This window comes from Ochotona princeps, chromosome 21 (genome assembly GCF_030435755.1).
Source record: "Ochotona princeps isolate mOchPri1 chromosome 21, mOchPri1.hap1, whole genome shotgun sequence".
Lineage (NCBI taxonomy): Eukaryota > Metazoa > Chordata > Mammalia > Lagomorpha > Ochotonidae > Ochotona > Ochotona princeps.
In genome coordinates this window covers 29,783,643-29,810,748 of record NC_080852.1, presented here as the reverse complement: position 1 = coordinate 29,810,748, position 27,106 = coordinate 29,783,643, and the positions used below count along the sequence as shown (strand labels likewise).

Genomic DNA, 27,106 nt, shown 5'->3' with positions numbered 1-27,106 from the left:
AGACACAAAAGTACCAAAGTTCAATTAACTGAACGTTTTTTTGTCAATTGTTTTGGCAATTTTTTAAAGTAAACTATATGACTGAATTTACTACCGCACATGATGGGTTTTTCAAGTTGATTAAGTTAAACTCATTTCTTTTCAGTTGAGTATGACACTGAACTGAAACTGTTCATTTCTTTTAAATTTAGAATTGGGATTAAAAATATATACAATTTTAGGGGCCAGTGCAGTAGTGTAGCAAATTAAGCCTTCACCAAAAAGCCCTGGCTTCCCATATGGGCGCCAGTTCAAATTCTGGCTGCTCCACTTCTGATCTAGCACCCTGCTAATGGTTTGGGAACGCACCCATGTGGAAGACCTAGAGAAAGCTCCTGGCTTCAGACCGGCCCATCTCAGGACACTGCAGCATTTTGGGAGTGAACCATTGGATGGAATATCTTTGTCTGTCTCTGAAACACTATCTTTTAAATAAAAATAAATCTTTATATACGTGTGTGTACATATATATACACATTTTTGAAAGATTACATTTGTAAAACACTACAGTTTTAAGAAGAATTACATTTACTGAATGTAAGGAATCACACAAAGATGTAAAAGCAATGCTTGATACTCACTTGGCGTAAAAGCTTCATATCCTTCAGGACAAAGGCGATATAGAAGAGCGAAGCAAAGCAATTTAGAAAGTTGAACTGTGGAAAAAGACAGCAGGGTGAAACACTATAGCACAGGGCTTTCCTGCCATTGGAGGCACAGCACTGAAATATCATCAGGGAACCCCAGTCTGCATGGGCCACCCAACTAGGAAACCCTGGACGCACAATCAAGGCATACCTCGGAAAGGTGCTAAGAGGAAGATCCCAGAATGGAAGGAACACACAGCACCAGTGCATCTTCAGCTCCACCCTCCCAACACAAGAGGGACACCAAAACCTCACATTCCCCAGTCCTACCCTAGCAACCCAAGGAATCCAGGCGGATTCACTCCTCCCCTGCACAACCAGCCAGGGATCACGAATCAGGAACACCACCATCAATCAGCCTCATGGGAAATGTCCTTCTCCTCCAGGCCTGAGACACCCCTGCAAAGGGCCAGGCAGTCTGGCAAGAGGACTCCACTGCCACAGCAGCCCTGCCTTGGGACCCTCTTTGTCCCCAATCCTAAGACTCTTCCCCATACTCATCAAGACACAGTGGGGGCAGCTGGGCAGCCCAGTCAAAGGCACCCACGACAACTAGGGACCCACCATAGCGAGCCTCTCTGTGCTCACGAGCCTCATACAGACACACTCAAGAATGTGGGAGGTACTAGCAAGAGGCCTGGCCTGGGAAGCATGCCTGTCCCATGGCCATGACCTCTCCCGGCCTGTCAGATGCAGGTGTATGGGGCAGCCCGTCAGGAAGAGCCTGCCACAAACTGCCTGCGTTCATGGAGTAGTTCTCCTGCTCCAGAACTTGTAACTAACCTGGCACTGGTCTTCCTTGTACCTCCAGCATCTCTGGCCCAGAGGAAGGCGGTCATGTGTCCCAGAGGGAGCAGGTAACACATGAAGACTTGGGGAATCACCTGAAACTGGGCCACAGCAAGACCATCATGGTCCCTGGATGGCTGTGCTAAGTTAGAGCAGAAGGGGAAAAGCCAAGGCTGGGAAGGCTAGAAAACACCATCCCAGAAGATCAAGGAGGAAGAACAGGCCAACTTCCAGGTCCGTTTTCAAGGCAGTACCCTACACTCTACCTGGTGCTCCCGAGTATAATCTTTCTCAACAATCCCATACACACCACAGGTTCAAGTGCTTCTGGACAACGAGAACACCTAACCCTGGCACTGAGTCTGTACCTGCATCTCAAACATTGGGTCTTGTGCAGAGTGCATGAGGCTCTGAGCTTAGAGGACTTGGTGTGGAGCCAAGGGCTGGAGCCCAGGCTGTTTCTAAATGAGAGTCTGGAGCCTGCTCTCAGGAGTAGAGAACATGAACTGTGTTCCACCAGATTGGCTGGAAGCACCGAGCAGACTCCACACACTCAGACACATGACCCAGGGTGAAGCAGAGCCCCTGACAACAGCTGGTCACTGTTTTACTATTTGTAACAACAGTGGGAAGGGCATGTGAGCTTTGACACAAACAGCCAACAGTCTACACAGTGCTTCCTCTCTGCCCTCTTCCTCCTACCCAGCAGAACATGACAGAAACCCTGAGAGCCTTGGAAATTTAACTAACAGAAATATATCTAAACAGTGGTGACTATTTTTATCTAACTAGAGGGGTGGGCACTTGGTACAGAGGTTAAGATGCCCTCGAGTGCCTGGGTTTGAGTCCTAGCTCTGCTTCCTGCTAAGGCAGACCATGGGAGCAGCAGTTGATGACTCGAGTACTTGGGTCCCTGCTACCTGTGCAAGTGCCCTAGAATGAGCTCTGGGCTCTTGGCCTCATCCTGGCCCAAGAATAAGAATGAACCAGTAGTCGGATCTGTCTCTGTTGCTCTCCTAAACTGTCTCCTTGCCTTTCAAGCAAATACAATTTTTTAATTACAAAGATGAAAAAGTAATTGGAAATTGGCTCTAATTCTATTTCCCACATTTTGAAATCTTATTCCACACATGCAGTTATAATAAGACAAATGAATATGGATGTGCACGCATTTATTAATCCTCGCCTATTTGCACAAAGTATCCAATATCTTTAATTAGAAGCAATTCTTCCTACTTATATCCCTAAGTAATAAATTAATATGAACCATTATTATAAATTAAAGTGGATTTACACATTGAAAACCCTACTTACCACTAAGACCTTCAGAACTAGATGATTCTGGTAGGCAGACTCCAATCTGTGGTTCTCTAAAATATTAAAAGAAGATGTCATTTCTCTCAGATAGGAAAACAACGGGGATGCACCTGCGTGATGTGAAGCAGGAAATGAGAGCAAGCGTGTGTGCCGCCAGAACCACAGTCGCTGAATGGGTCCTAGGGTATTAGCCACAACGCCTTTAGCAGAGTGTCATCAAGACAATTTCCACCTACTTCCTGCTTGGCAAAGCACACAGCTACAGTGTTAGGAGCTGGTGTTGGACAGTTAGGTCTGCCTGCACTTGGCTCTGCCATTTGCTGCCTGCACCCTGTTATCTGTCCACATCTTTACCCAGAAAACGGTGAAATGACCTGAACTGCACTGTTCCCAGAGGAGGAGAAAGTGAGATCCTGAGGACTGAGTACTTAGCAGGGCACCTAGCACACAGCATCTAATTGGCAGTCAGTGAGAGCTAAGGTGACCTGGAGACATCGGCCCTCACAAAGCCCCAGGACCTCTTCTGACAGCTTCAGTGAGCCCAGAGCTACAACTATGCTCCCTGTGAGGCAGCAGCTGCTACATGAGCCAAGCACACTCCTCCCAGGCAGCTAAGCCATGAGTACAGACCATCGGGACTCACCCCAGGAAGTCAGAAACTCGGCGGCATAACGATAGAGGCGGTTCATGATCTCAATCACGATGGCGTAGATGATGCTGGGCACGTACAGCAAGAGGCTGGTCCACTCCGACTCGCTGCTCTCATGCAGCCCCAAGGCCCAGGTCTCCATGTCGAAGTAGATCATCATGACGTACAGGGAGAAGTAGAGGCAGGCGCACACGAAGGGCAGGGAGACTAGGTAAATACGCATTTGTCTCTTGTAGGTGGAGTAGAGAGGCTCCTCCCGGCCGGTGACCGAGTTGACCCCCAGGACCCCGTGGAAGCCTGGCCGGGGCTCCTCAAACTGCCTCTTCATGACCAGAGTCCCCCACCTGTAGGTCATGTTGGCACAGCCGCGCTTCCACACCTCCAGGATCACCGTGGACCAGATCAGGTTGAAGGAAGCAAAGACCACATACTTGTCATAGTCTTCCCACACAAACAGGTAGTAAGGCAGCCCAATGACGGCCATGGGGATTAAGGCAAAAGTGAAATATTCCAAAAACCCAAAGTAAAGAGCGATGGTTTCTCCGAAGTAGCCACGAATGTTGTCTACGATGGGAGGAAAGAAAGGATTCATCTACAGACTGCTAGAGACTTTTTTCATCATTTCAAGCTTATTATTTTTTTATTATTATATATATTTAGCAGTTTATAGCATGCAAGCAAGATTTTACAGAACTTCATGTGTTTTAGGATCATGAGAAAAGACTTATAATTCTAACAAGCCATATATTAACAATTGAGGAGTAGAACAGTCTTAGGCAGGTGCACAGAGAAATCTCCCAACACCTTAGCTAGTGAGGAATACCTGACCTCTGCATCCTACCTAGTGACGTCTAGGAAAGGTCAAGTCGGGAGCCTGACCAGTAAGGTACAGGCTGAGCAATTATAGGCCAGCCGACTTTTTCCTGTCTGTTCAAACCTTTCTATATAAGTCTCTATCTGATCTAATTTGGGGGCTCCTGAGTGACCCTGATGGTCAGTGCAACAGAGGATGGGGAACTAAGGACCAGAGAAAGCTCCCCTCCTGAGTCCAGAAGGAAATTTACAATTCTTCTATCTCCGAGGACCTCCCGGGACTCATGGCTGTTGTTCCAAGGTCATCAGACCCTATGAGGAGGGTTCTGGGCTGCTTCAATCCCATGTGGGAGATCCAATAGGAACTGGCTGACCTCAGAGTTCTCAGCCTCAGAGGGCACTCAAATTCCCTGTGATCTCCTTGGCAGTTGAGATTTGGTCCTTGGTGCCCATTCTGACAATCCTTGCTGAACTATCCACCGCTTCCGTGGCAAATCAAGCTTATTCATTTTCAAGTGACGATCACAACAGAATCAGACGGCCTTCCTGTTTGGGTCTCAGGAAAAATGCTTGTGCTCCAGCTACCATCACCTGTACCAGCCTGTCCCCACAAATGCCCGACCACCCAACACCCAGCCTCCCCATCAACTCACCTCCTCCCCTGACTTTCTAGGAAGCAGCTGTGAGTTAGCGTCACCTCACACATTTTCGAGTCAGTATTCAAACTTAACTCCACTTAAATGCCAAGACAAAAAGAAAAACTGTTCTAACCATAAATTAGGATGACTCTTGTCACGGAATGATTGAAAACAAAACTCTTTCTTTCAGAGGATAAAAGTAAAAATTCAAAATACAATTTTAAATTTGAATATTTAAAAAAACTTATGCTCATGGTTCTAACACTGTAATGGTTGTTTTCAGAAAGGAAATTTGGAAAGGATTCCCTTAGAAACTATCAAAAGAGAAATGTCATTTAAAGAAAATAGTCACAACACTTCTGATAAAGATCTATCAACTTACATGGAATTCACACTCTTAAGAAAATGTAACCAGGGCCCAGTGCAGTAGCCTAGCGGCTAAAGTCTTGCACACACCAAGATCCCATAGGGGTGCCAGTTCTAATCCCGCTGGCTCCACCTCCCATCCAGCTCCCTGCTTGGGGCCTGGGAAAGCAGTCAAGGATGGCTCAAAGCCTTGGGACCCTGCACGAGCATGGGAGACCTAGGAGAAGCTCCTGGCTCCTGGCTTTGGATCAGCTCAGCTCTGGCCGTTGCGACCGCTTGAGGAGTGAATCAGTACATAGAAGATCTTTCTCTCTGTCTCTCCTCCTCTCTGCATATCTGATTTTCCAATTAAAAAAAACAAAATCTTAAAAAAAAAAGAAAATACAACCAAACCACAAGATTTGAACATCCATGCTAATACAACTTCACATAATGTTTAATACATACCAAATAATCATAACTGTATTTAGAGAAAAAGGACCAGTCCTGTAATATATACCAGAATATTTATACTAGCTAAAAAGATGTTTTGCTATTCGCCTACCCTTTACAGGAGCATAGCTAGGCCCACTCTTACTATAAAAATACAAATTTTTTATATACAAAATGCTGACAAACTCAATTCTTATAAAACCTATTTTACTCTGACATACATTCATAAAAACCACTATGAATTGCCTGCTACTCCGTGAATTCCAAAAGTGTAAGATTTAGTTAGTCTAGAATAGTATTAGAAAGTAAAAAAAACCCAAATGGGGGCAGCAGCAGTGCGGCATAGCAGTATGGTGGCTGAAGACACCGTCTGCAATGCTGGCATCCCAAATAGTCCTCATTCAAGCCCTGCCTGTCCCACCTCAGACCCAGCTTCCTGATAACAGCCTGGGAAGACAGAGGCGCAACACTTGGGCCTCCACCACCCATGTGGAACACCTGGAGGAAGTTCCTGGCTCCTGGCTTCAAAGTCACCTGGCCCACCCTGCTACCTCCCCCAAGAAATGTGTTCTTCCCACTCGGAGTGGGTGACCCCTGCCTATCAGAGCCCTATCTGCACGGCACACAACTCCCGGGCTGGGGGGAACTTTCCATCGCAGCGTTTTCTGAGAGCGCAGCGGCAGACACACACCTATGGGCTGATACTTCAAAGCAAAGCGGGTGTACCAGGAGTCCTCGAGCTTCTTCAGGGCTTCCTCGTCGTGCAGCGGAAACAACTGCACCACAATGCCAGAGGTGAGTAATCTTCTCACTGTGGAGAGAACATGGCAAATCACGTCAAAGGGACTGTGCATGGCGCCCAGGCTGCTTCATTCAGCAAGTACTCCGAGTACAGTGCGGGCACAGAGGCTTCCTCCGCACAGGGCGGCGCCATCCTGCCTGCTCCAAGTGTGTGTATCAGTCGTCTTCATCACTCTGAGGTGCGATGTTAAGCTAATGTGAAATTTTGTATCATATAAAAGCACACATATTAAGATGAGACTCTCTCCCCATTCCACTACCATAAAAACTTGGTGTGTGACCCGACTTCCAAACATGCTTTCATAAAAACTAAATGTATACTTTAAAAGCAAAAATGGGGCCCGGCGGCGTGGTCTAGCGGCTAAAGTCCTCGCCTTGAAAGCCCCGGGATCCCATATGGGCGCCGGTTCTAGTCCCGGCAGCTCCACTTCCCATCCAGCTCCCTGCCTGTGGCCTGGGAAAGCAGTTGAGGACGGCCCAATGCATTGGGACACTGCACCCACGTGGGAGACCCGGAAGAGGTTCCAGGTTCCCGGCTTCGGATCGGCGCGCATCGGCCCGTTGCGGCTCACTTGGGGAGTGAATTATTGGACGGAAGATCTTCCTCTCTGTCTCTCCTCTGTATATATCTGGCTGTAATAAAATGAATAAATCTTTAAAAAAAAAAAAAAGCAAAAATGGAGTCATCACTTTGCTTTGTAAACTTTTCTCGCATAACAGTATTTAATACTTTTAATGTCAATATAGATAGAATCCCAAACACCCATGCTACAGAGTCCCACATTTCCTTGTATGAAATGCCATAATCTAACTGATCCTCTTCTGGAAAATGTTTCCCTTTTGTGCTCCTACACATAATGCTAATATTCACGTACAAGTGTCTTTTGCTACTCATCACAGACTGGGAAACAAGTGGAAACAGACTGTGGAAAAAATTTTTAGCAGTGTGGCCTCCCATGAGGGTGAAGCTAAAGGAAACAGTCGTTCATTCTGTTTGATATTATTTCCAATGTTGCTGATCTGAAAACCAAGATTGACATGCAAACAGCAAGTATCACAACCAAATCCAGACTTCCTTCTTTAGGCCATCGTTTGCCTGGCACAGTCGTTAATGCTTACACACGTGGCGATAAAAGACAATGAGCAAAGGCAGTATTCAGTGAGAATGGGACATTCTCTTCCCCGCAGAGTAATTACTTGGAGGGACTCACTGGGGGAGGAGGTTGGGTGGCATTCCAGTCCTTGGGTGAACACGTGCTCACTGTAATGGAGAAGTCCAATGCCTTCAGCCACTATGGAGAAAGAGGGAGCATTTTCCATTGGTCCCTCCTACAGTCTCCCGCCAAAGAACGGGCTGCTTCGAAGACGGAGCAGGCATCAAGAAAGGATGCTTTGCCTTCCTTGTCTGTTTTTGACTCGGCTATGTCATCCATTGGTAAGCTGTGAGCTTCTTGAGGTTTTGTCAGTCCAACTCTTATCTCCTATCTTCCTGTCACCTAAGATGGTGATAAAGAAATCAGTCTGGGGCCCGGCGGCGTGGCCTAGCGGCTAAAGTCCTCGCCTTGAAAGCCCCGTGATCCCATATGTGCGCCGGTTCTAATCCCGGAGCTCCGCTTCCCATCCAGCTCCCTGCTTGTGGCCTGGGAAAGCAGTCGAGGACGGCCCAATGCATTGGGACACTGCACCCGTGTGGGAGACCCGGAAGGAGGTTCCTGGTTCCCGGCATCGGATCGGCGCGCACCGGCCTGTTACGGCTCACTTGGGGAGTGAATCATCGGACGGAAGATCTTCCTCTCTGTCTCTCCTCCTCTCTGTATATCTGACTCTGTAATAAAAAATAAATCTTTAAAAAAAAAGAAATCAGTCTGAGACCACCCCCTCCATGAGAATTGCAAACCAATGTTTGGCATGCAAGAGAAACACCATGTCCATCTCCAGTGCAGAGAAACTACATGTGGCAAAGAGAAGCACTGTGTCCGCGGGTCAGGTTCTCATTCTAAAAAACCCTTTGGAATAACTAAAGAGCAAACCTAGCCTCTTAGAAATGGAGAAAAAAGAAGGGGGAGGATAACAGAGATGAGATATCCTACACTAGCTACAAGAAACGGTCTGGGTTCTGAAACTGATTCTTAGAACCCGGCTCTTACTAGAATTACGTCTCACAAGTAAGCTACGCTGAGCAAAGGTGTTTGAAGGCTGGAGCTGAGAGGCATGACTGAAAAGGCTATGTTCCCCAAACACCAACAACTGGAGTGCAAAGGACATCTGAATCAGGTGACAGCAGTCTCCCCAACCTGGTGTCCCGACTGTTATCCCCCGGGGTCTCCGTGGCCTTTTCTCCAACTGCCTGGATTGCTCAGTCCTTCCTGGTGATGCACAGGCCAGCTCATCCTCTCCTAGTCCCATCCTTGTCCCAGCCTCTTCAAGGTTTTAACCTAGAACTGACTTAAGGCATCTAAATTATTATTTTTACTGTGTCTCAGTTCTTTTGAAATACATGACTCCACTCTATGGTAGGAGTTTTCAAGCAGGCTTAAGACCCAGTCTGGGGACCTCTAAAAATAGAAGGAGCCAAGGACTGAGAACAGGAGGCTGCAGCTCTAAATTACTGGGCTCCTCCTCTCCATCGCTTCTGGTTTCAGCTTCTAAAAATAGAGGGTTGCCTTTTTTTTTGTTAAACCCTTCAAGCTTCTTGTGTCAGCTAAGAGGGTAATTACTAGGAAGCAGTCTTCCTTTCAAGGGAGAATAGGATGTTGTGCAGGCCTGTTTTAAGAAAGCAACAACTTACAGTGGGCTCCTTCCCTTCAAGAGTACTTGAGTGATCTCTGGTCAAGTACTGCGGTCATGACTATTACAACCACTGAACAATTACCCAAACAATCACTGTCTGAAAGACCGGAGTCTATGGTGGCTGGAAGCTGTCATTTTCTCCCATGTTTTCCTATTCGCCTTTAGTTTATGGCTTCTTTTCCTCATTGCACTATTCTTGGTGTTCCTTATAGTGCGTTCTGCAGGGAGTTCTGTGCCAGTTTCTTGGTGATTATTACTTGCCTTTTAATGCATCTCTGTTTTCCGGCCTGGCAGTTTTTGGAGGAAGTGTGGCTTGGAGAAAGGGTTGCTGGGGACGCTCCAGCAGAGAGTGGGAACAGCAAGGCACTTACAGCTTGCCTGGCAGTGTGCTTGCCCTGAGTGGCCCAAGTCTCTGCAGCGAGCCTCAGAGCAGCCCTGTTCCTACAGGAGTTTTTGGTTCCGTTTATCACTTATGCCTGTCTTTGGCCAACCAAGACACACGGCGCCACAGCTAGTCAGCGGCAGCTCCGGCTTCCAGGAGGCAGCTCCTGACCGCTACACAACAGCCCTGTCCTTCTGGCCCTCCAGCCTCACCCTGCCTACCTGGTGGTGGTGCTACGCAGGGGGCAGACATGCTCCAGGGGCACACCAGGCACCCGGCTTGGCCAGAACACCAGGCAAGGCGCCGCTGGTGTTCAGGAGTACCCTGCCCACTGGCCCCAGGTTCACAGGGGCCTGGGATCAACAGACCCTGGGATGATTTTCTGAGTTTGTGATTTGCAGAGATGCTTTTCTCCCCCTTCCTTTCATCAGAAATAAAGGTTTCTTCATGTTTCTTGCTTGCTAGGTTTTTAAATCAATGCCACGAATACAAACAGGCCAGAGGTATCTTTCTGCCACTATCTGTAACCATGATTTCCACATTCTGTATTTAGGTAGTTGTTTGGTGCCATTCCAAAATTCTTAGATCTTTCAGATCATCTTAGCAAGAAGGAATATTTTCAGACTGCTCAATACTACATCAAATAAACTACACAGCAGGCTGGGGCTGTACATTGCTAACATAAGCATCCTATTTCTTCCTGTTTCTTCGCATTGATCAGATCATGTGAGGCCCCTGGCTGGTTGCTGAGCACCGGCAGCTGGACTGGCATCCACAACAGAAGCAATTTTGTTGCTGGTATGATGTTTTGTAAACAAGGACTATCCCTCACTCCATTCCTCCCTTCTTTCTCTTTAAGCAACATGAAGAATATTTTATAAGGATTAAAAAGTACATTCCATAATTAAAATTGACCTAAAAACTATGCAGTCAACAAAATAGCTGGAAAATTCATAAAACAATAGCATGATAAAAAGAGCAAACTGACAGAAACATAATTGACAGAAACAAATATATAAGGCTGTGATAGATCAAGGCAAAAAAAACCCCACAAGGACCTGCATAGTTGCACAGCGAGTAAAGCCTCCTTCTGCAATGTTGGCACTCCTTATGGGTGCTGGTTCAAGTCCTGACTGGCTCCATTTTCAATCCAGCTCCCTGCTAACGGCCTGGGAAAAGCAACAGAAGATTGGCCTTCTGCACCGATGTGGGAGACACAGATGAAACTCCTGGTTTTAGCATGGCTCAGACCCCAGTGTTATAGCTATCTGAGGAGAGACTCAGTGAGGTAAAGCTCTCTCTCTGCCTTTCCCTCTATTACTGTAACTCTGTATCTCAAATAAATAAAAATAAATCTTAACAGGAAAAAAAGTTGGAAGGATACAAGACCTAAATGACAAAGTTAATAACATATATGTAGTAGAAATTTTCAGAAATGCAATAAAACATCTAAACAGTCAAGTCAGACCAATACAGATGCAAAAATAAAATTACAACTAGAGTTCAGCTGGAAAGTGATATTCTGTAAAACAAAGCACAATGTGCAGTCACTTGGGGAGTGAATCATTGGATGGAAGATCTTCCTCTCTATCTCTCCTCCTCTCTGTATATCTGACTTTGTAATAAAAATAAATTAAAAAAAAAAAGACAAAGCAGAATGCTCATGGAAAATGTGTATTGTTAAGAACACTATGCATGGAGTTTGAATTTTTGCACAAAAATAAACATATCTTGCAATTGCATTTTTCCATGAAGTTTCTGAAGTACCCTCAAATGAACCACACTTTCTATATTAGTAAAAATAGATTTATAGGGCCCGGTGCCATGGCCTAGTGGCTAAAGTCCTCACCTTGAATGCCCCAGGATTCCATATGGGTGCCGGTTCTAATCCCGGCAGCTCTGCTTCCCATCCAGCTCCCTGCTTGTGGCCTGGGAAAGCAGTCGAGGACGGCCCAATGCATTGGGACCCTGCACCCGTGTGGGAGACCTGGAAGAGGTTCCTGGTTCCCGGCATTGGATCGGCGCGCACTGACCATTGCAGCTCACTTGGGGAGTGAATCATCGGATGAAAGATCTTCCTCTCTGTCTCTCCTCCTCTCTGTATATCTGACTTTGTAATAAAATAAATAAATTTTTTTAAAAAAAGATTTATAATAATATTCCTATATGCTACAAAAAAAGTATCTGACAAAACTTATAGGCACACACACAAAAAAATCTTAAAGTAGAATAGATACTTTCTAAATATGATAAAATTATTTAAAGTCAAAAGTCAACAACATGCTAAGTGTTCAAATACAACAAGACTTTCCTTGATAAACTGACAGAATCACTGTGGAGGGAAATTTGGCAATATCTACACCCAGTGACACATACACTAAACCACATGCACTTGTGAGAATTCCCTACTTTGTTTATAGTAAAAGGAAATCGAAGGGAAAAGATTTAAAGTTCATCAATAGGATGACACCCAGATAACAGAATGCTGGGTGGCCTATCAAACTAATGAGTCAGACCTAACACAGTCACCTAAAACGATGACCAAAACACAACTTCTCAATAAAAAACCAAGACCAAAAAGGATTCATACTATAACCTCCTATTTGTTTGCATACAGTGTTTTCCTGAGCAATATTTCTCCCACAGTTTATAGTTAAGAACGGCAAGGGGGATTTGGAACTTGGGATAAGAGAAGGACCATGACCTACATTTGAATGATTATACATTTGTTTAATTTTTTTCAGTTGATAAAAATAGAAACAAATGTGAAGAATACATGGGGGAAGTATCTCCTGGTCAAATGTTTTATAAATTAAATGCCTACAGAATAATTATCAGCCCTGCTCTGCCCAGCATTCTGAATAAATATCACACATTACCAAAAACTTCCACTAAAAAGTGAAAATATAACAATTTATCTCCAGAAAACACTCCAAAATGTTTGAAGAAACAAAGATTCAAATTTGGAAAAATTCTATCAACAGCAGGCCAAATACCCATCATAAGACAGGAAGCTAGAGGACTCATGAGAGAGACCAAGACGAGAACATCTTAGAAGTCCTTCCGCTCTCCCTCTGGTCTCAGGACCTCAAGGTGACCAGAGGAGACACAGCATCCTGTGGGACGGATTCTTGCCCCAAAGTTCCAGCTCATAGAAAACACAGAGAAGAGGAATCAGGAGGAAGCAATGTGAGCATGTAGAATCAGAAGCAACCTATAGGACAAATGGCCTGGTCACTTCAAAAAAGCCCATGGCACGATGGGGAGAAAGTGCAGAAGGCTAAAGTTGTATACGAAAAGAGGCTGAGAGACAACAACGAAACAAATGATGTGACTGTCGACTGCATCTTATCTTGAGCACACAAACTTTAAAACACCAGTGGACAACAGGTTAATGTGGACATGGACCTGGTCACATGGAGCTCTTCCCTGCGTGAAGAGCAGAGAGTACTCCACATGCGTTACAGCAAACCAGACCGGGGACACCAAGTTGAACACCAGGGCCTGCAGTGCGTGTTAGGCAGCAAAAATGCTCTGAGATCTTGTTATTCTCTGGATTTGCTGCAAACTAGGAATTGGGATGTGTAGCAAATGCTTTCATTCTGCAAATTAATATTCTCTTTAAAATGGGATTACAGGAAACCACAAAGATGCAAATAGCTGATTTGCACTCAGGTATTATGCTATGTTGTAAACGTTAGACTTTCTCATGTTTACACATGTTCTTACACACTGAGATCAGAGGGAATGGACAGAGAGCCCAGGAACACATCACTTCGCCCACCAATGTTTCCTTACAGCACAGTGCTGGGGTGTAACTGTTCCTAATTTTAACTGAGTTATCAGTGGGTTTGTTCACAGCTCACTGTACATCATCATTAGGAAATGGAGCACCACACTGAGCAAAACATATTCATTTCCAGGTACAATAAAATAAAGCAAAGAGCAAAGACATGTCTATGAAAAACAAGTTACTGAAAAATTGCCTAACCTTTTTAGTAAAAAAGGAAAAGAGTGGGGGGAAGTCTCCATGATTTTCTATTTACTCCTATTAAGAAAAAAATGATAGTTACACTAAGATGTGTATTAATGAAACTGATTGACATAATGACTTACACAATGATTTCCCGGGATACAACTTCGCCTGGGGGTAACCAGGGATCATTTTTTCATCTCTAGCTCTCAGATTTTCAAGTTCATGCTTGATGATGAACTGGCATTCTGCCATTGTGAGGAAATCATCATTGTTATCTAAAATAAGACAAAAATTTCTAGTTATTTTCTCAGTAATCAGAATAAAATTAAACACTCCAATTAAATTATGAACATATAATAAAAGTTAGCAAACTTGATACACTTATTCAGTTTTTCAATATACAATGTTATATAAAATATACTATATAACATGGTACAGAGATTTTAAACAACATACACTTGCTTTGATTTCATTTAGCACCAAGGAAAAGGCAGCATGCTCTTGAATTCTAACTGTATTTTTAACCAGGGATGGAATGAAGAAGTTTGTCCACATGGCAAAATTCTCAAACTCTCAAGCCATTCTATTCCTTTCTGAAGTGAAACACCTCTCTCATACGGGGCAAAGAAAAAAATTATGGTAGGGCCCAACGCAGTGGCCCAGCGGCTAAAGTTCTCGCCTTGCACATACCAGGATCCCATGTTCTAATCCCATTCAGCTCCCTGCTTGTGGCCTGGGAAAGCAGTGGAGGACAGCCTTGGGACCCTGCACCCGCGTGGTAAACCCGGAAGAAGCTCCCTGCTTCAATCGGTGCAGCTTGGGCCGTTGCAGCCACTTGGGGAGTGAACCAGTGGATGGAAGATGTTCCTCTCTGTCTCTCCTCCTCTCTGTGTATCCGACTTTGCAATAAAAATAAATAAATTTTTTTTTAAATTCTGGTAAGAAAATAGTCTCACTTTTTGATAGCTGAATCTTCTTGTTAAGATGCATTCCCCTTAATCATTGAGGTAGAGTACAAAACTCAAGAGGGAATCAGTCAAAGGAAGCCCAATCACAAGCAGCCCTGAAGGCTCTGGCAGGGTCAAACTCTCACCCTGATGCCACAGCGGCCCCGGCTTCCTCAGATCGTCCTAAAACTCTCTCTTCTGGAAACTGCTTTGCATCCTAAATAGAATCAACTGCACTGCCACATTTAATAGCAGAAAATTCAGGAAGTGAGGTTTCTAGAATACTGTACCTTTGTATTTCTTATAAGCTTTTTCTATATCAAGTCAGTAAGTTCCAATCACTGTAAGAATTAGAATGTAATGATATAAATGAGCCACACATAAACCTTCTCATTTGTGTTCCATCACTCCAGAAGTGGCATAGTATGGCCTGGGGCCAAATCTGGCTTGCCACATGGTGTTTCATTTCTCTGTTTTCAGACATATGATAATGTGTATTATTAATGTGATTTCCCATCACAATTTATGATGTTAGTCTTCTTCGCTTTGCATGGGGCCAAAACAGATCCACTGATTCCCTGACAACACCAGGAACGCCACCAACACCAAGCATTTTCAACTAAGTCCAACAAACAGAACTTCATTGTTCTCCAAATAAAATCCAAGCACACTGCATCAGATACAATGGCTGTGAATCATCTGCCTTTCTTGACAGGGAGAGAGGGATCCTGACACACTTCCCAATGGCTTCAGCCCTTACGCTTCCCAGCATGATTCCCTTTGCAGAACTGCTGAACAGGTTTGCCTCCAAGGATGGGCCCAGATGGCCTTCCTGGTTCTGCTTCTTGTAGCCAATTCTGGTCCATGCGTGTCTGTAGAGTTTCCTGGAAGTATGCAGCTGATGACAACTGTCCCTTCTGCTGGCCCATGGGTCTGAGTCATCAGGTTTAATAAAGTTTGGTTCAAATACTGGTTACTCAAAACCATGTCAATTCCATAATATTGCAAATTGTTGTTGATGTTATATTGGGACTCTTAATTGACTGTGATGATATTATACCAGCTCTGACTTCGGACCAGAAATGGTCTCCCCAAGAAACTGTTCAACCCATCTGGACAATAAGTAGCTGGACTCCATGCTTGGTATATGTTTGCAAGGAAAGAATCTTGATTGAATTTGAACTGTAATGCTGCATCAAGGTGGAGGAATCCACCAGGGAGGAGGAGAGGGGGAGGGGTGGGGGGATTCCCAGAGCCTATGAAACTGTCACATAATGCAAAATATTAATAAATATATATATATAAAAAAATAATAATAATAAAGTTTGGTTCAAGCACAACCTCACTGATCCACTAACCTATGCTCTGAGGTTATTCTACCTGCAGGGGTGAGTCCATGCCATGGAGACCATGTGGTCCACAGAGCCTATTGACCTGGGTTCTTTACTCTAGTTTCCTGACTCGAGAGTATTGATCAAAGACATCTTGTTGATAAATGAAGTCTGACAGAAGTTAAGTGCTGGGACTTACCATCAAAACCTTTGAAGTTGTGTCGCGTTCCATACGTGAAGGCTCTCATGGCATCATCATTGCACTCTTTCACCAGCCCCACGGCTTCGGCCCCCAGCAACAACCGAATCTTGGAGGCACCAACAAGGTACAGGTTCTGGTTTTCTAGTGTTTCTTTCTCAAACTTATTTAGCAATGGCCTGAACAACAACTGAGCACCTGCAAAAACAAAGCACCATCTTAGAGACAGAGGCTTTAAAAACCAATACTGTCTACGCAGATATGCTTCTGGTTTGCTAGAAAGAAAATAAACTTTAATAGTAATTTAAAATTGCCTTACAGGGCCCGGCGGCGTGGCCTAGCGGCTAAAGTCCTCGCCTTGAAAGCCCCGGGATCCCATATGGGCGCTGGTTCTAATCCCGGCAGCTCCACTTCCCATCCAGCTCCCTGCTTGTGGCCTGGGAAAGCAGTTGAGGACGGCCCAATGCATTGGGAACCTGCACCCGCGTGGGAGACCCGCAAGAGGTTCCTGGTTCCCGGCTTCGGATCGGCGCGCACCGGCCCATTGCAGCTCACTTGGGGAGTGAAACATCGGACGGAAGATCTTCCTCTCTGTCTCTCCTCCTCTCTGTATATCTGACTTTGTAATAAAAAATAAATCTTAAAAAAAAAAATTGCCTTACAGGTAACTAATAAGTACGAATTGGGGATTTTTTTTTAATGAATGCAAAAACTGGAATATATAGCAATAAAGGTTGACATCTTCTTAAATGAGAAGTAGATCTGTTCTATTTGGGTATCAAATTGCACTGAATAAAAAAAAAACTGAGAAAAGATACAGCTTATGAGTATAAATAAGTCAGAATTTAAGAAAACTAATTTCAAATAAAATATTTCAGAAGAAAAGCCACACATGTAATGTAATTACATGGATTATAACTCTGTGACTGTTAAATATTAAATAGTAAAAAGCAATGTAACTTTCCAGTGACTTATCCCATAAATTTCCAAATCCAATTAAGTTCTTCTTTTAAAAGATCAGTTTCAGTGCTTGGTGTGATAACCTAGTGGCTAAATCCTCTCCTTGCACACACGAGGATCCTACATCGGCAGCAGTTTGTGTCCCAGTAGCTCCACTTCCCATCCAGCTCCCTGCTTGTGGCCTGGGAAAGAGTCTGACTACATGCACCTCTTCCTTGGTACCACAATCACAACACACAAAGAGCAATCGATGCATCCATGTTCTTTCATTCCACAGAGCAGGAGAGGACAGGCCAAAGCCCTGGAATCCCGCACCCAAGACCCCTGCTGTGCATCAAGCACCGTGCTGGGTATCGTGCTTAAAGCTGTGAAGAACATCACTCACAGTCCCAATCAAGTCTAATAGAGGCTTACAATCTAATGTGGAATTAGGATGTATTTTAAAGGCCTAGGCAGATAAAAAAAAAAAGAGAAGAGAAGAGAAATAAGCGTTACTAAATAAATGTGTTGAAAATTGTAAGCCATATTCTTGCCTTCCATAGATGTAATCAACTTTGGATGTAAAATGTAGTTGGACCTAGAACGGCTGCATCTATTCTGAACTTGTACACACTTTTTTTTCTTGCCAATATTCCCTAACAACATGTAGAACAACTATTTACATAGCTTTTACATTGCATGGGGTACTGTAGGTAACCTAAGACAGTTTAAAGTTTTCAGTAGAAAGCTCAGAGATTTCGTGTAAATATTAGGCCATCTCACGTACCGGAAGTAAACATCAGAATATCTACAGGGCTAACAGTGTCACTCACCTCCATCTTTCTTTTTAGCAATAATTCTGTTTTTCAGCCATTCTTTGGTTTCTTCTTTGACATCCTGAGCAAGTTCTATGACTACCAAAGGTGTAAAGGAACTCTCAGGGGTATCCAAAGCTGATAAGGTCACTTTCATCTTTGACAAGCTTGCTAAAAAATAAAATAGAAGGAATGGTTAATGTAGCAAAGAGAAACAGGCTGTGGAGAGTTTGTATTTGCACTGTATTTAAACCCACTTCTAGCTTCCCAGATCAAGACAAATTTCTCATCATACACTGGCACCAACATAGTCAGTATGGAACTATTACAAGTCCCATAGGGTGTGGGCACTTTTGGAGTAATCTGGAAAGAGCTGATACTGGCCTGAACAGTAGCAGAGGAGAGGTCAGGACACATTAGGGGCAAAATCCAGAGACACTGACAGCTGAACAGACTAAGACAAACCGACACTGGTGAGTGGGTAACAAATGGTTACACTGAGAGCATAGAGAACTTTCTAGGACACTTAGTTAGAAGAGGGGCTAGCATTCCCTCCAAAATCACATTCTAAAACTTTGACACCTTATCTAAAAAGCAGAAGCCAAGGCTTCCACTTCTAAGACAGAAGAATCCAACCACACACCCTTTGGCTGAAGACCACTCACCAACACACAGACGCTGGGTACAAAATCTGTCGTTAGTACAGAGCATGCCAAGGGGAAGGGTCGGTGAATTTTGCTTTAAGCTGGAATCTTAAAGAGCACAAACTGAAGATAGCAGTGGGCCTGAAGCCCTGCACGGAACTAAAGCCTGGAACAGCATTGACTAGCGGTGGAGATAACTAGATATGCAGGAAGCTGAAGAGAAACCCACTAAAAAGGATACGCAGAGGCCACTGGGCCAGGAACCAAGAGACAGAGTTCTGACAAAAAAACTTGAAACTAGGAAACCAATTTTAACAGGATTCTAGAGTTGAAAAATATGTTGAAAAGTGAATAGCCTAAGGGAAGCTTGACTGAAAACTGTACTAACCAAACATAAATGCAATACACAAAGTCCTTTATTAAGTGTCCACTGCATACAAAGTAGTGTGCTAGGTGCCTACATGTACGTGACTCATTTTAATCCTAACAGTCCTATGATTTTTTCACTTTTTAAAAATTAAGGAGGTGCCTGGCTTGGTGGCTTGGCAGCTAAAGTCCTTGCCTTGAATGTACTGGGATCCCATAAGGGCGCCGGTTCCACTCTCGGCAGCTCCGCTTCCCACCCAGCTCCCTGTTTGTGGCCTGGGAAAGCAGTCAAGGACGGTCCAAAACCTTGGGACCCTGCACCCGTGTGGGAGACCCAGAAATAAGTTCCTGGCTCCTGGCTTCAGTCAGCTCAGCTCCGGCCATTTTAGCTACTTGGGGAGTGCATCACCAAACCAAAGATCTTTCTCTCCTCCTCTCTTTCCAATACAGGTAAATAAATCTTTAAAAACAAAACAAAACAACCTGCCCCTACAGCCCCTTTCACCCCACCCCCAAAAAGAAAGTATCCCTGAGAAAGTGAGAAAGTGAAAAAGACTGCTTTCCCAGGCCACGAGCAGGGAGCTGGGCGGGAAGTGGGGCCGCCGAGATACGAAGCAGCGCCCATGTGGGCTCCTGGCATGCAAGGGGAGGACTTTAGCCATTAGGCTACTGCGCCGGGCCCTGTGGGGGGAGTTTTAATTTCTTTTATACTTAAAAAAAAAAATTCCAAGTTCTTAGGCATCTTAAAAAATGGCTCAAAGGGGAGGAGGTAGGGAGGAGGTGGAGAAGCAGAGACTGAGAAAGCAGAAGGGACGGAGGGAGACAGCAGGAGAGATGAGGGATGCCATATTTTAGCTCTGCTACCAAGTTTGAACAGTATGGGCATCAACTCAGAGAGCCGCCATTGGAGCCAATGAGGTAGGCCTGAAACCCATCCTCCCTCTAACAGGTTTTCCACATGAAGCTCTCTAAAGCAGTGATCCCATCTGGGGGCAACTTTGAGACTTTCTCAAATTTCTCCTAATTCTGTACTTCTTCGAGGCTTTAACATTCCTACAGTACAATGCAAATCACTTCGTGTGCACAATCACGAAGCAGCAGCCAGCACTGAGTAGGGTGTAGCATCCTTCTTTGGTGGAAATCACTGCCTCATGCAATCTCATTAGATCCAAGTTATTGGGCTTGGACAAAGCAATCCACGTATTTTGCCTCTAACAAAAGGTTTTGTTTTGGGCAACACTTCTAATTCAATGCTAGATTCCAATTATACTCCAGAGCCACCCAGGAGCACTACTTAAAAGCCCGGGTTAAACCAAACATGCTGGGTTCTGCGAAGGAAATTAGCTCATACAGGATGCAGTGTTCGCCTCCAGTGAGCTAATAATGCAGTCCCAACAGTTAGCACACAAATGCCTTGGCTCACGCACAGCAAGAATCATATTCCACACAGGAGAACAGCACAGGGCACACCAACGCAGTAAGGATAAAGACAGCGTACCAAGACTGGCTGGAGCAGAGCGGGAGGCTGTGTACTGCAAGTGCAGCCAGTGACAGGTAACGGATGCCCTGGCTCTCACCGACCCAGTGAAGGGATCCCTGCAGAGCCTCCAGCAGAGGCCTCCGTGTCAGTCATAGCAGCTGCAGCAGGCACCCTGAAGGTACAAGAACACAGGTGTTCTTCATAGCATTCCCCAATTCCTCATGAACCGTTAAAGTCGTGATAAAACTCTGGGGCAACATGCTAATGTGCTAGTAGAATTTAAAAGCAAAGCTTTATCATCTTAAAAAAAAAAAAACAGAGCTATCAAACACAAGAAACATTTACCATGCACTATGAAGAGCCAAGACATGATAGGACCCGAAGGAACAAAAGCAAACAAAGTCTACAGCTTTCCTTTGAGGAGCCCTGGTCTAGCAGCAGGTGTGCATGAGGCCATTCTGGCCCAGCGCCAGGTGGTAGCGGGAATAGCCCAGCGCCAGGTGGTAGCGGGAATAGCCCAGCGCTAGGTGGTAGCGGGAACAGGCACGCATTGTGTGGGAAGAGCCTAAGCAGCAGAAAGCCTTCCCTGGAAAGAACTGGGAATGAAAAGTTGCGAAGTGGGAAAGAACACTTAGTGGAAAGAGTCAAAGTCTTCAGTGGAGTATGTGTAGACTATTATCAAAGATCAAAGGTTGTGAATATTTATGCATTGTGCAACTTCAAAAATGTTCCTCTTATTAATAATTACCAGGTCATAAAACAGCTTGATTAATTAAAACTACAGGGGCAGGTGTTCGGCCTTAGTGGTTAAGCCTGATGTCCCACAGGGAGGGACCTGGGTTCATTCCAGGGCCTGTCCCCTGAATTCCAGCCGTCAGCTGACTGCCTTGGGAGGCCCGGCCTTGGTCCCCAGCCCCAGTGTGAGCCCTGGCCCAGGTCTGCCCACTGTGGGCAGTGTGGAGTAAACCAGCCGAGGAGTGCACTCTTTCTCTCAATGTCTGTATGACAAGTACATTTTTTAAATCGGTTTTAAAATTTTTTCTGAACACTATTTAAAAACTCACAATGAACACTGGCTGATGAATCTTCCATGAGATATCATATGCTGCTAATTATGCAAACCACACCTTAATAAATTTGTGCACTGGGTGAAGGATAACAGCCACTAATCCTACACAGAGTTCTTACAAATCAATAACAAATACAAAATCATGAAAATATGACTCACAAAAGAAATACACCAACTACACTTGAAAAGATTCAAAATTACTGATAAAAGAGATACAAAATAACAAGATACTCTGTCCTTTTTAAACCTGCCCAAGTTAGGCAAGCTTTGTAGCTCAGCAAGTTAAACCACTGCCTGAGATGCCTGCAACCCAAACCGGAGTGCCAGCTCAATTCTCGGACATTCTGCACCTGCTATCTAGCCTCCTGCTAACGTGCCCCCGGGAGGCAGCAGCAGGTGCTCAGGCGCTTGGGTTCCCTCACCTGAGACCTGGATGGAGTTCCTCCTGGCCCCTGCCTTCAGTCTGACCCGGCCCACGAGACGAGAATGCGGGGGTTCAATCAGCACACATACAACCTTTCCGTCTCTTTCTCCCTTCTTCCCCTTCTCTCTCCACCACTTTGTCTTTGAAATAAGTGACTCTACCATTCAAATATATATATAATATATCTTACATATATATTATATGTGTGTAAAAATGGGGAAAATTTTGGATAAAGAACTGGGGTATTCTCATACTTTGAGGACAGAGGCTGTAATTTGAAACCACCTTTCCAGAGAGCAAATTTAAAATTTGGGGAAAAAAATTATACTCTTCAACATCGCACTGAAGGGAGGCCCCTGGACAAGGACCTTCAGCTTTAGAACCAGGACCAGCTAATCACCCCAAGCAAAGTCACCTCCCAAGCCTCCAGAGATGCAGCCGGGGCACTCCACCTCCTGAGAGGCTTCTGCGGCCAATTCACAGCCCGATAAGAGAGGTACAGAGATTTCCTGGATCACACCTTCCACCTGTATGTCTCCTTGATGATTTACAACCGCACAGGAAGAAAATTAAAAGGTCCCTAGTGGATTCCATAGACCCATCAATCAGCACTCAACTTATCCAGGAAATGAAGACAGACTTCCTCCTCTCAGGCAGGAGAATTCAGGTACGAAACTAGGGAAGTCCCGGGGCTTCCTAGCAGGCTTGTGTTAGCTCACAGATCTGCGCCATATCACTCAAGGCAGGAAGGCATGCAGATCTGTCCCGGCTAAGGACAAACAGCCACTGAACCCAAGCTGGGATACTGGAGTAGAGCCTCGGGCTCCACCAGGCCATCAGTGAAGTTTCCAGCAGGTGGCCCAAGACTCTGCAACAATGTAAACTTCCATCAGGTAGCCTAACACTTAACAGACTTGTAATAATGTGAATTTCCTGGTTTCACTCATTGCCTCAGGTTACACAAGAAACCACCATTTGCAAGAAATGAATGAAAAGCAAATGAGAAGCCTGTGTACCACTTTTGCCACTTTTTGTGAATCTAAATTATTTCAAAAATTTTTGGAAAAGTAGATTCTATTCCGTATAAACATTCTGTTTTCCTCTGTGTAATACATCTACACAAAAACCTACAGACTAAAACCAAGTAGACTGATACACGCGGGCAGCTCTAGACGGATGCTGAGCTAGTAACCGGAAAAAACAAAGAGCTTATAAAAACAAAGAGCTCAAAAGAACTTGTGTGATCTGAACTAAGAAACTTTAGCACAGCTATCTCAAGCAATATTGAATCTTCATCTGTAAGCACACTGTGAAGTACAGAGCTGACATTCTAATATCTGGTAAAAGAATTAACCCAGAAAACGGACACAACCATTTAAACAGCTGTTTACAGGCTGGGTGTTATGTCACAGTGGATTAAGCTGCTGCCTGGGATGCCCTAATCCAACATCTCCCAGCATGCAGTGTCAGTCACTCCCTGCTGATGCTCCTGAGGAAGGTACATGACGGCTCAGGGAAAGCAGATCTGGATGGAGTTCCGGCTGTAACACGGTCCAGGTGCAGGCCCAGATGTTGCAGCTATTTGAGGAATGAGCCAGCAGATGATAGATCTTTCTAGAACTTTCAAATAACCTAAAAAAAAAAAGTGTGAGGCCTGCGCCATAGCATAGCAAGTAAAGCTGCCACCTGCAGCAGCAGCAGCATCCCTTCTGGGTGCTGACCCCAGTCCCTGCCGCTCCAGTTCCCTGCTAAGGGCCTGGGGGAAGCTGCAGAAGGCGGCCAAGTGCTTGTGCCCCTGCCAGCCATGCGGGAGATGGAGAGGAAGCTGACAGGGCCAACCTCAGCCCTGGGCATTCCAGCCACGAAGGCAGCAAACGAGCCGATGGGTTTCCAAATAAACCTTAAAAGGAAAAATGCTTAAGAATTTGCAGTGATTCGGGTAAATGCCAAGTTGAAAAAAATGTCAAATGGGAGGGGGAAAAACAAAATATAAAGAAATGTGACAATGCTGTTCTGATTACGTATATTATGTACATTTACATATAGAAAAAATACAAAAACTGAAGAATGCATATGAATGCTAACCGAGGAGGTAAAATTACCAGTGGGAGGGGAAGGGAGGGTGTTAAATTCCAGTCTATATCTTCCAAGTTTTCTGCAATGAAACGGCACCTCCCTGGGTTTTGGCACACACTTTAATTTCCCAGGCCCTTCCTACCTCCTTTTATTTTCGCCCTTTTAAGTTTCAGTCTACGGACTCTGGCAACCACAGCTGATCAGAAGTGACTCTACGCAGCTCATTTGATAAACTTTTCTTTAAAAAACCTAACTCACAGAACCGGACGCGTCGTAGAAAACACTTCGTCTTTCAGATTGGAGTGACTACATGGAAAGTAGACCATAAATGGAAAAGTAGTTTTAAATGGAAACAAAAAAAAAAGAAAAAAGGAAACCCACAGGGAGAGATTTTTAACTCAGGATTTAAGTTGAAACAACTGCCCGGCCGTCGGGATTCTCAGGTGCAGCGCGCGCGGAGAACCAGGTGCAGCTGCAGGTGGCGAGCCCCGCCCCACACACGCTCCAGGAGCCGCCCCCGACCCGCGTCCTGGAGCCAGGCTGCACAGCGCGCCCGGGGCACACGCCTGGGAAGCCCCTCACCCCCACGGCACACGGCCAGCAGCACTGCTGGGGCGCGGACCCCCGACCCCGCAGCGCCCTCCGCTCCGCCTCGCCCACCCCTCCACGCCCTCGCCCACCCCGTGCCCGACGGCGACCACCCCCCAGCTCTCACCCCTCCACTCCCGGCCGCAGCTCTCCTCAGACCTTCACGCCCGACCCGCGGTTCCCAGCTCGGGAAGGAAGGGCTGCGGCTGACAGCAGCGCCCAGCCGGCCGCGGCAGCCGGGCCTCGGCCACCTCTCCACACACACACACACTCGGGCTCTGCGTGGCACAGGCCGAGGGTCCCTCACCGGCCGCCGCGGCGCTCCACGTCCTCGGGGGCGGACCCGGCAGCCGGCCACACCGGGAAGCTGGGCGGTGGACCGGGGGACCCGGGGGCGGGGCGGGCCTGCCGGCGAGCGCCGTAAAGTACCGGGCGGGGCGCGCCTCGCGGGGCCGGCCGGCGTAACGCACGGCGGGGCGGGGCCTAGCGGGGAGGTGGGGCCTAGCCGGAGAGGCAGGGCCTCGGGAGAGGAAGCGGGGGGCGGAGCTTCAGTAGTGGAGGTGGGAACTAGCGAGAAGCGGGGCCTCGGCGGGAGGAGGCGGGACCTAGCTGAGGAGGCGGGGCCTAGTCGGGGATGCGGGGCGGTGGAGGAGGCGGGACTTCGGCAGGAGAGGTGGAGCCTACAGGGGGAGGGGGACCTCGTCAAGAGAGGTAGAGACTAGCTAGGGAGGCGGAGCCTCGGCGGCAGAAGCGGGTCCTAGATCAGGAGGCGGGCCTCGGCGGCAGAGGCGGGACCTAGTTAGGGGTGCGAGGCCTCGGCAAGGGAGGTGCGGCTAGATGGGGAGGCGGGACCTTGCCCAGCAGTCGCTCCGCACGGGGCAGGGCTTCTGTGCAAAGGGGCGGAGCTTCTCTGAGCCGGTCAGCCGAGGGGGCGTGGCCGGAAGAGGAGAGGCGGGTCTAGTTGAACTTATCGCTGGGGTGGGGACCGGACTTAGCTGGGCTCTCAGTGAAGGTGGGAGCGACTGGGGAAGGACCTCCCGGTTCAACAAAATCCAACTCTGTGATCACGTTCACGTTTCAGGACAAGTCTTGACCCACTTCAAGTGATGTAAAGCCCAAGTCCTTAAGTCATGGCTTGAATCTCACCTCCCCACCTGGGCTCTTTCCACCCCTCTGCTTGAACACCTGCTGTCCCCGTCCCACTCCTGCCTGGGTCACTTACTCTCCAGTTCTCCTTCCCATAGCACCCGAATTTTATAGTAAATATGTCGCCAGTCTCCCCAGAATGTAAACTTCACAAAGGCAGGGTTTGGGTTTGTTGTGTCTTTTTTTCTCTTAATCAGTTTTGTCCACAGATAGCCCCTGTACCAAGCAGACAAGCAATAAAACCATGAAGAGGGGTGGGAAGAGGAACGAACGCATGCTTTCTCCTGCCACACACACAGCTCAGGTCAGACCAGTGCCTCCCAAATCTTGCAGCAGGCAGGAGGCTGAGCTGCTTTCTGCTGCTGTCTCTGAGCGCGGGATGAAGGCAGGCAAAAGTATAAAAAGTGCAGTGGCACTTTAAAGGGACCCCTTCCCCCTCTTTAGGAAAACTCAGGAAAGAACTGAAATGCTAAGTGCTTGTAAGCAAACGCATTTGGGGGCAAAGGGAGGTAGAGGGGAGAGGGGGCCTCAAAGAAATGCCCAAATGGCCCTAGGCGATGCTGTGCCCTTTAGAAAAATATCACAAATGCAACTAGTTCAACCAAAGCAATACTACTAGGTCAACTGTGGTGGGGTGGAATGAGTACCATCACACTATAACATCCAATCAGATGTTGTATAACTGAACATGTGTTAGGAAACTTAAGGCTCTTTGTGCTGGAGTATTGAGACAACACCCTGCTCCGTGCCAGGGCCCAGAATTTGGAGAAGGCCCTTTCGGTCCGTCAGTTTTCCTGTTGAGAGCCTTGGCGTCTCCATAACATAACAGACAGAATGCCACTGTGCTGGGAGAGGAGCCGTCTGTCCCTTCGCAAGACCTCTGATGCTGTCAGGGTAGCCCGTGGCCTTGTTGACAGATTCTCCCATGGCTGACCTCTCCTAGGCCCCGCAAGTTCTCTGAGAATCAGAATAAAGCCTTCATGAACTTCAGCAGGTTCTGACAGTAGAAAGTCATAACTGCTTACTTCCTGCCTTCTAACCTCTGCATATGATTTCAACTTTTAAAAATATGTAATATTCACACTTCTATATACATTTACAGAGTGAGGGGGGAGAGAAGGAGGGAGAGAAGTGAGAGAATCTTTAAAATTTTTTTAATTTATTTTTGTTTGGAAGGAAGATTGACAGAAAAAGAACAGAGAGAGAGAGAGAGAGACCCTCCATCTGCTGATTCACTTTCCAAATGGCTGCAATGGCCAGAGCTGGGTGGTTGGGAAACCTGGAGCCTGGAGCTTCCTCTGGGTCTCTCAAGTGGGAGCAGAAGCCCAAAGACAGGCTTTCACTGCTTTCCCAAGTGCATTAGCAGGGAGCTGGATCAGAAGTGGAGCAGCAGGGATTCAAACTACACCTCTATCGGGTGCTGGCTTAACCTGCTGTACCAGG

The 27,106-nt window shown here is 46.2% G+C and overlaps 1 protein-coding gene across 2 annotated transcripts in view; it reads right to left on the bottom strand.

Annotated features, from left to right (window-relative positions):
* The window catches only part of ANO10 (anoctamin 10), a 111,965-nt gene extending 87,036 nt beyond the window's left edge, over positions 1–24,929 (bottom strand). Inside the window, exons 1-8 of one of the 2 annotated variants that reach the window (XM_058678398.1) lie at positions 24,825–24,929; positions 17,889–18,041; positions 16,117–16,314; positions 13,780–13,914; positions 6,382–6,501; positions 3,436–4,005; positions 2,790–2,845; positions 621–695 (exon numbers count right to left, since the gene is read on the bottom strand). In XM_058678398.1, the coding sequence (XP_058534381.1) occupies positions 621–695; positions 2,790–2,845; positions 3,436–4,005; positions 6,382–6,501; positions 13,780–13,914; positions 16,117–16,314; positions 17,889–18,027 (1,293 nt within the window). In that variant the 5' untranslated portion in view covers positions 18,028–18,041; positions 24,825–24,929. Of the gene's footprint in view, positions 1–620; positions 696–2,789; positions 2,846–3,435; positions 4,006–6,381; positions 6,502–13,779; positions 13,915–16,116; positions 16,315–17,888; positions 18,042–24,782 lie in introns of both variants that reach the window. The other variant, XM_058678397.1, reaches the window with a different exon arrangement.
* Positions 24,930–27,106: the final 2,177 nt, after the last annotated feature.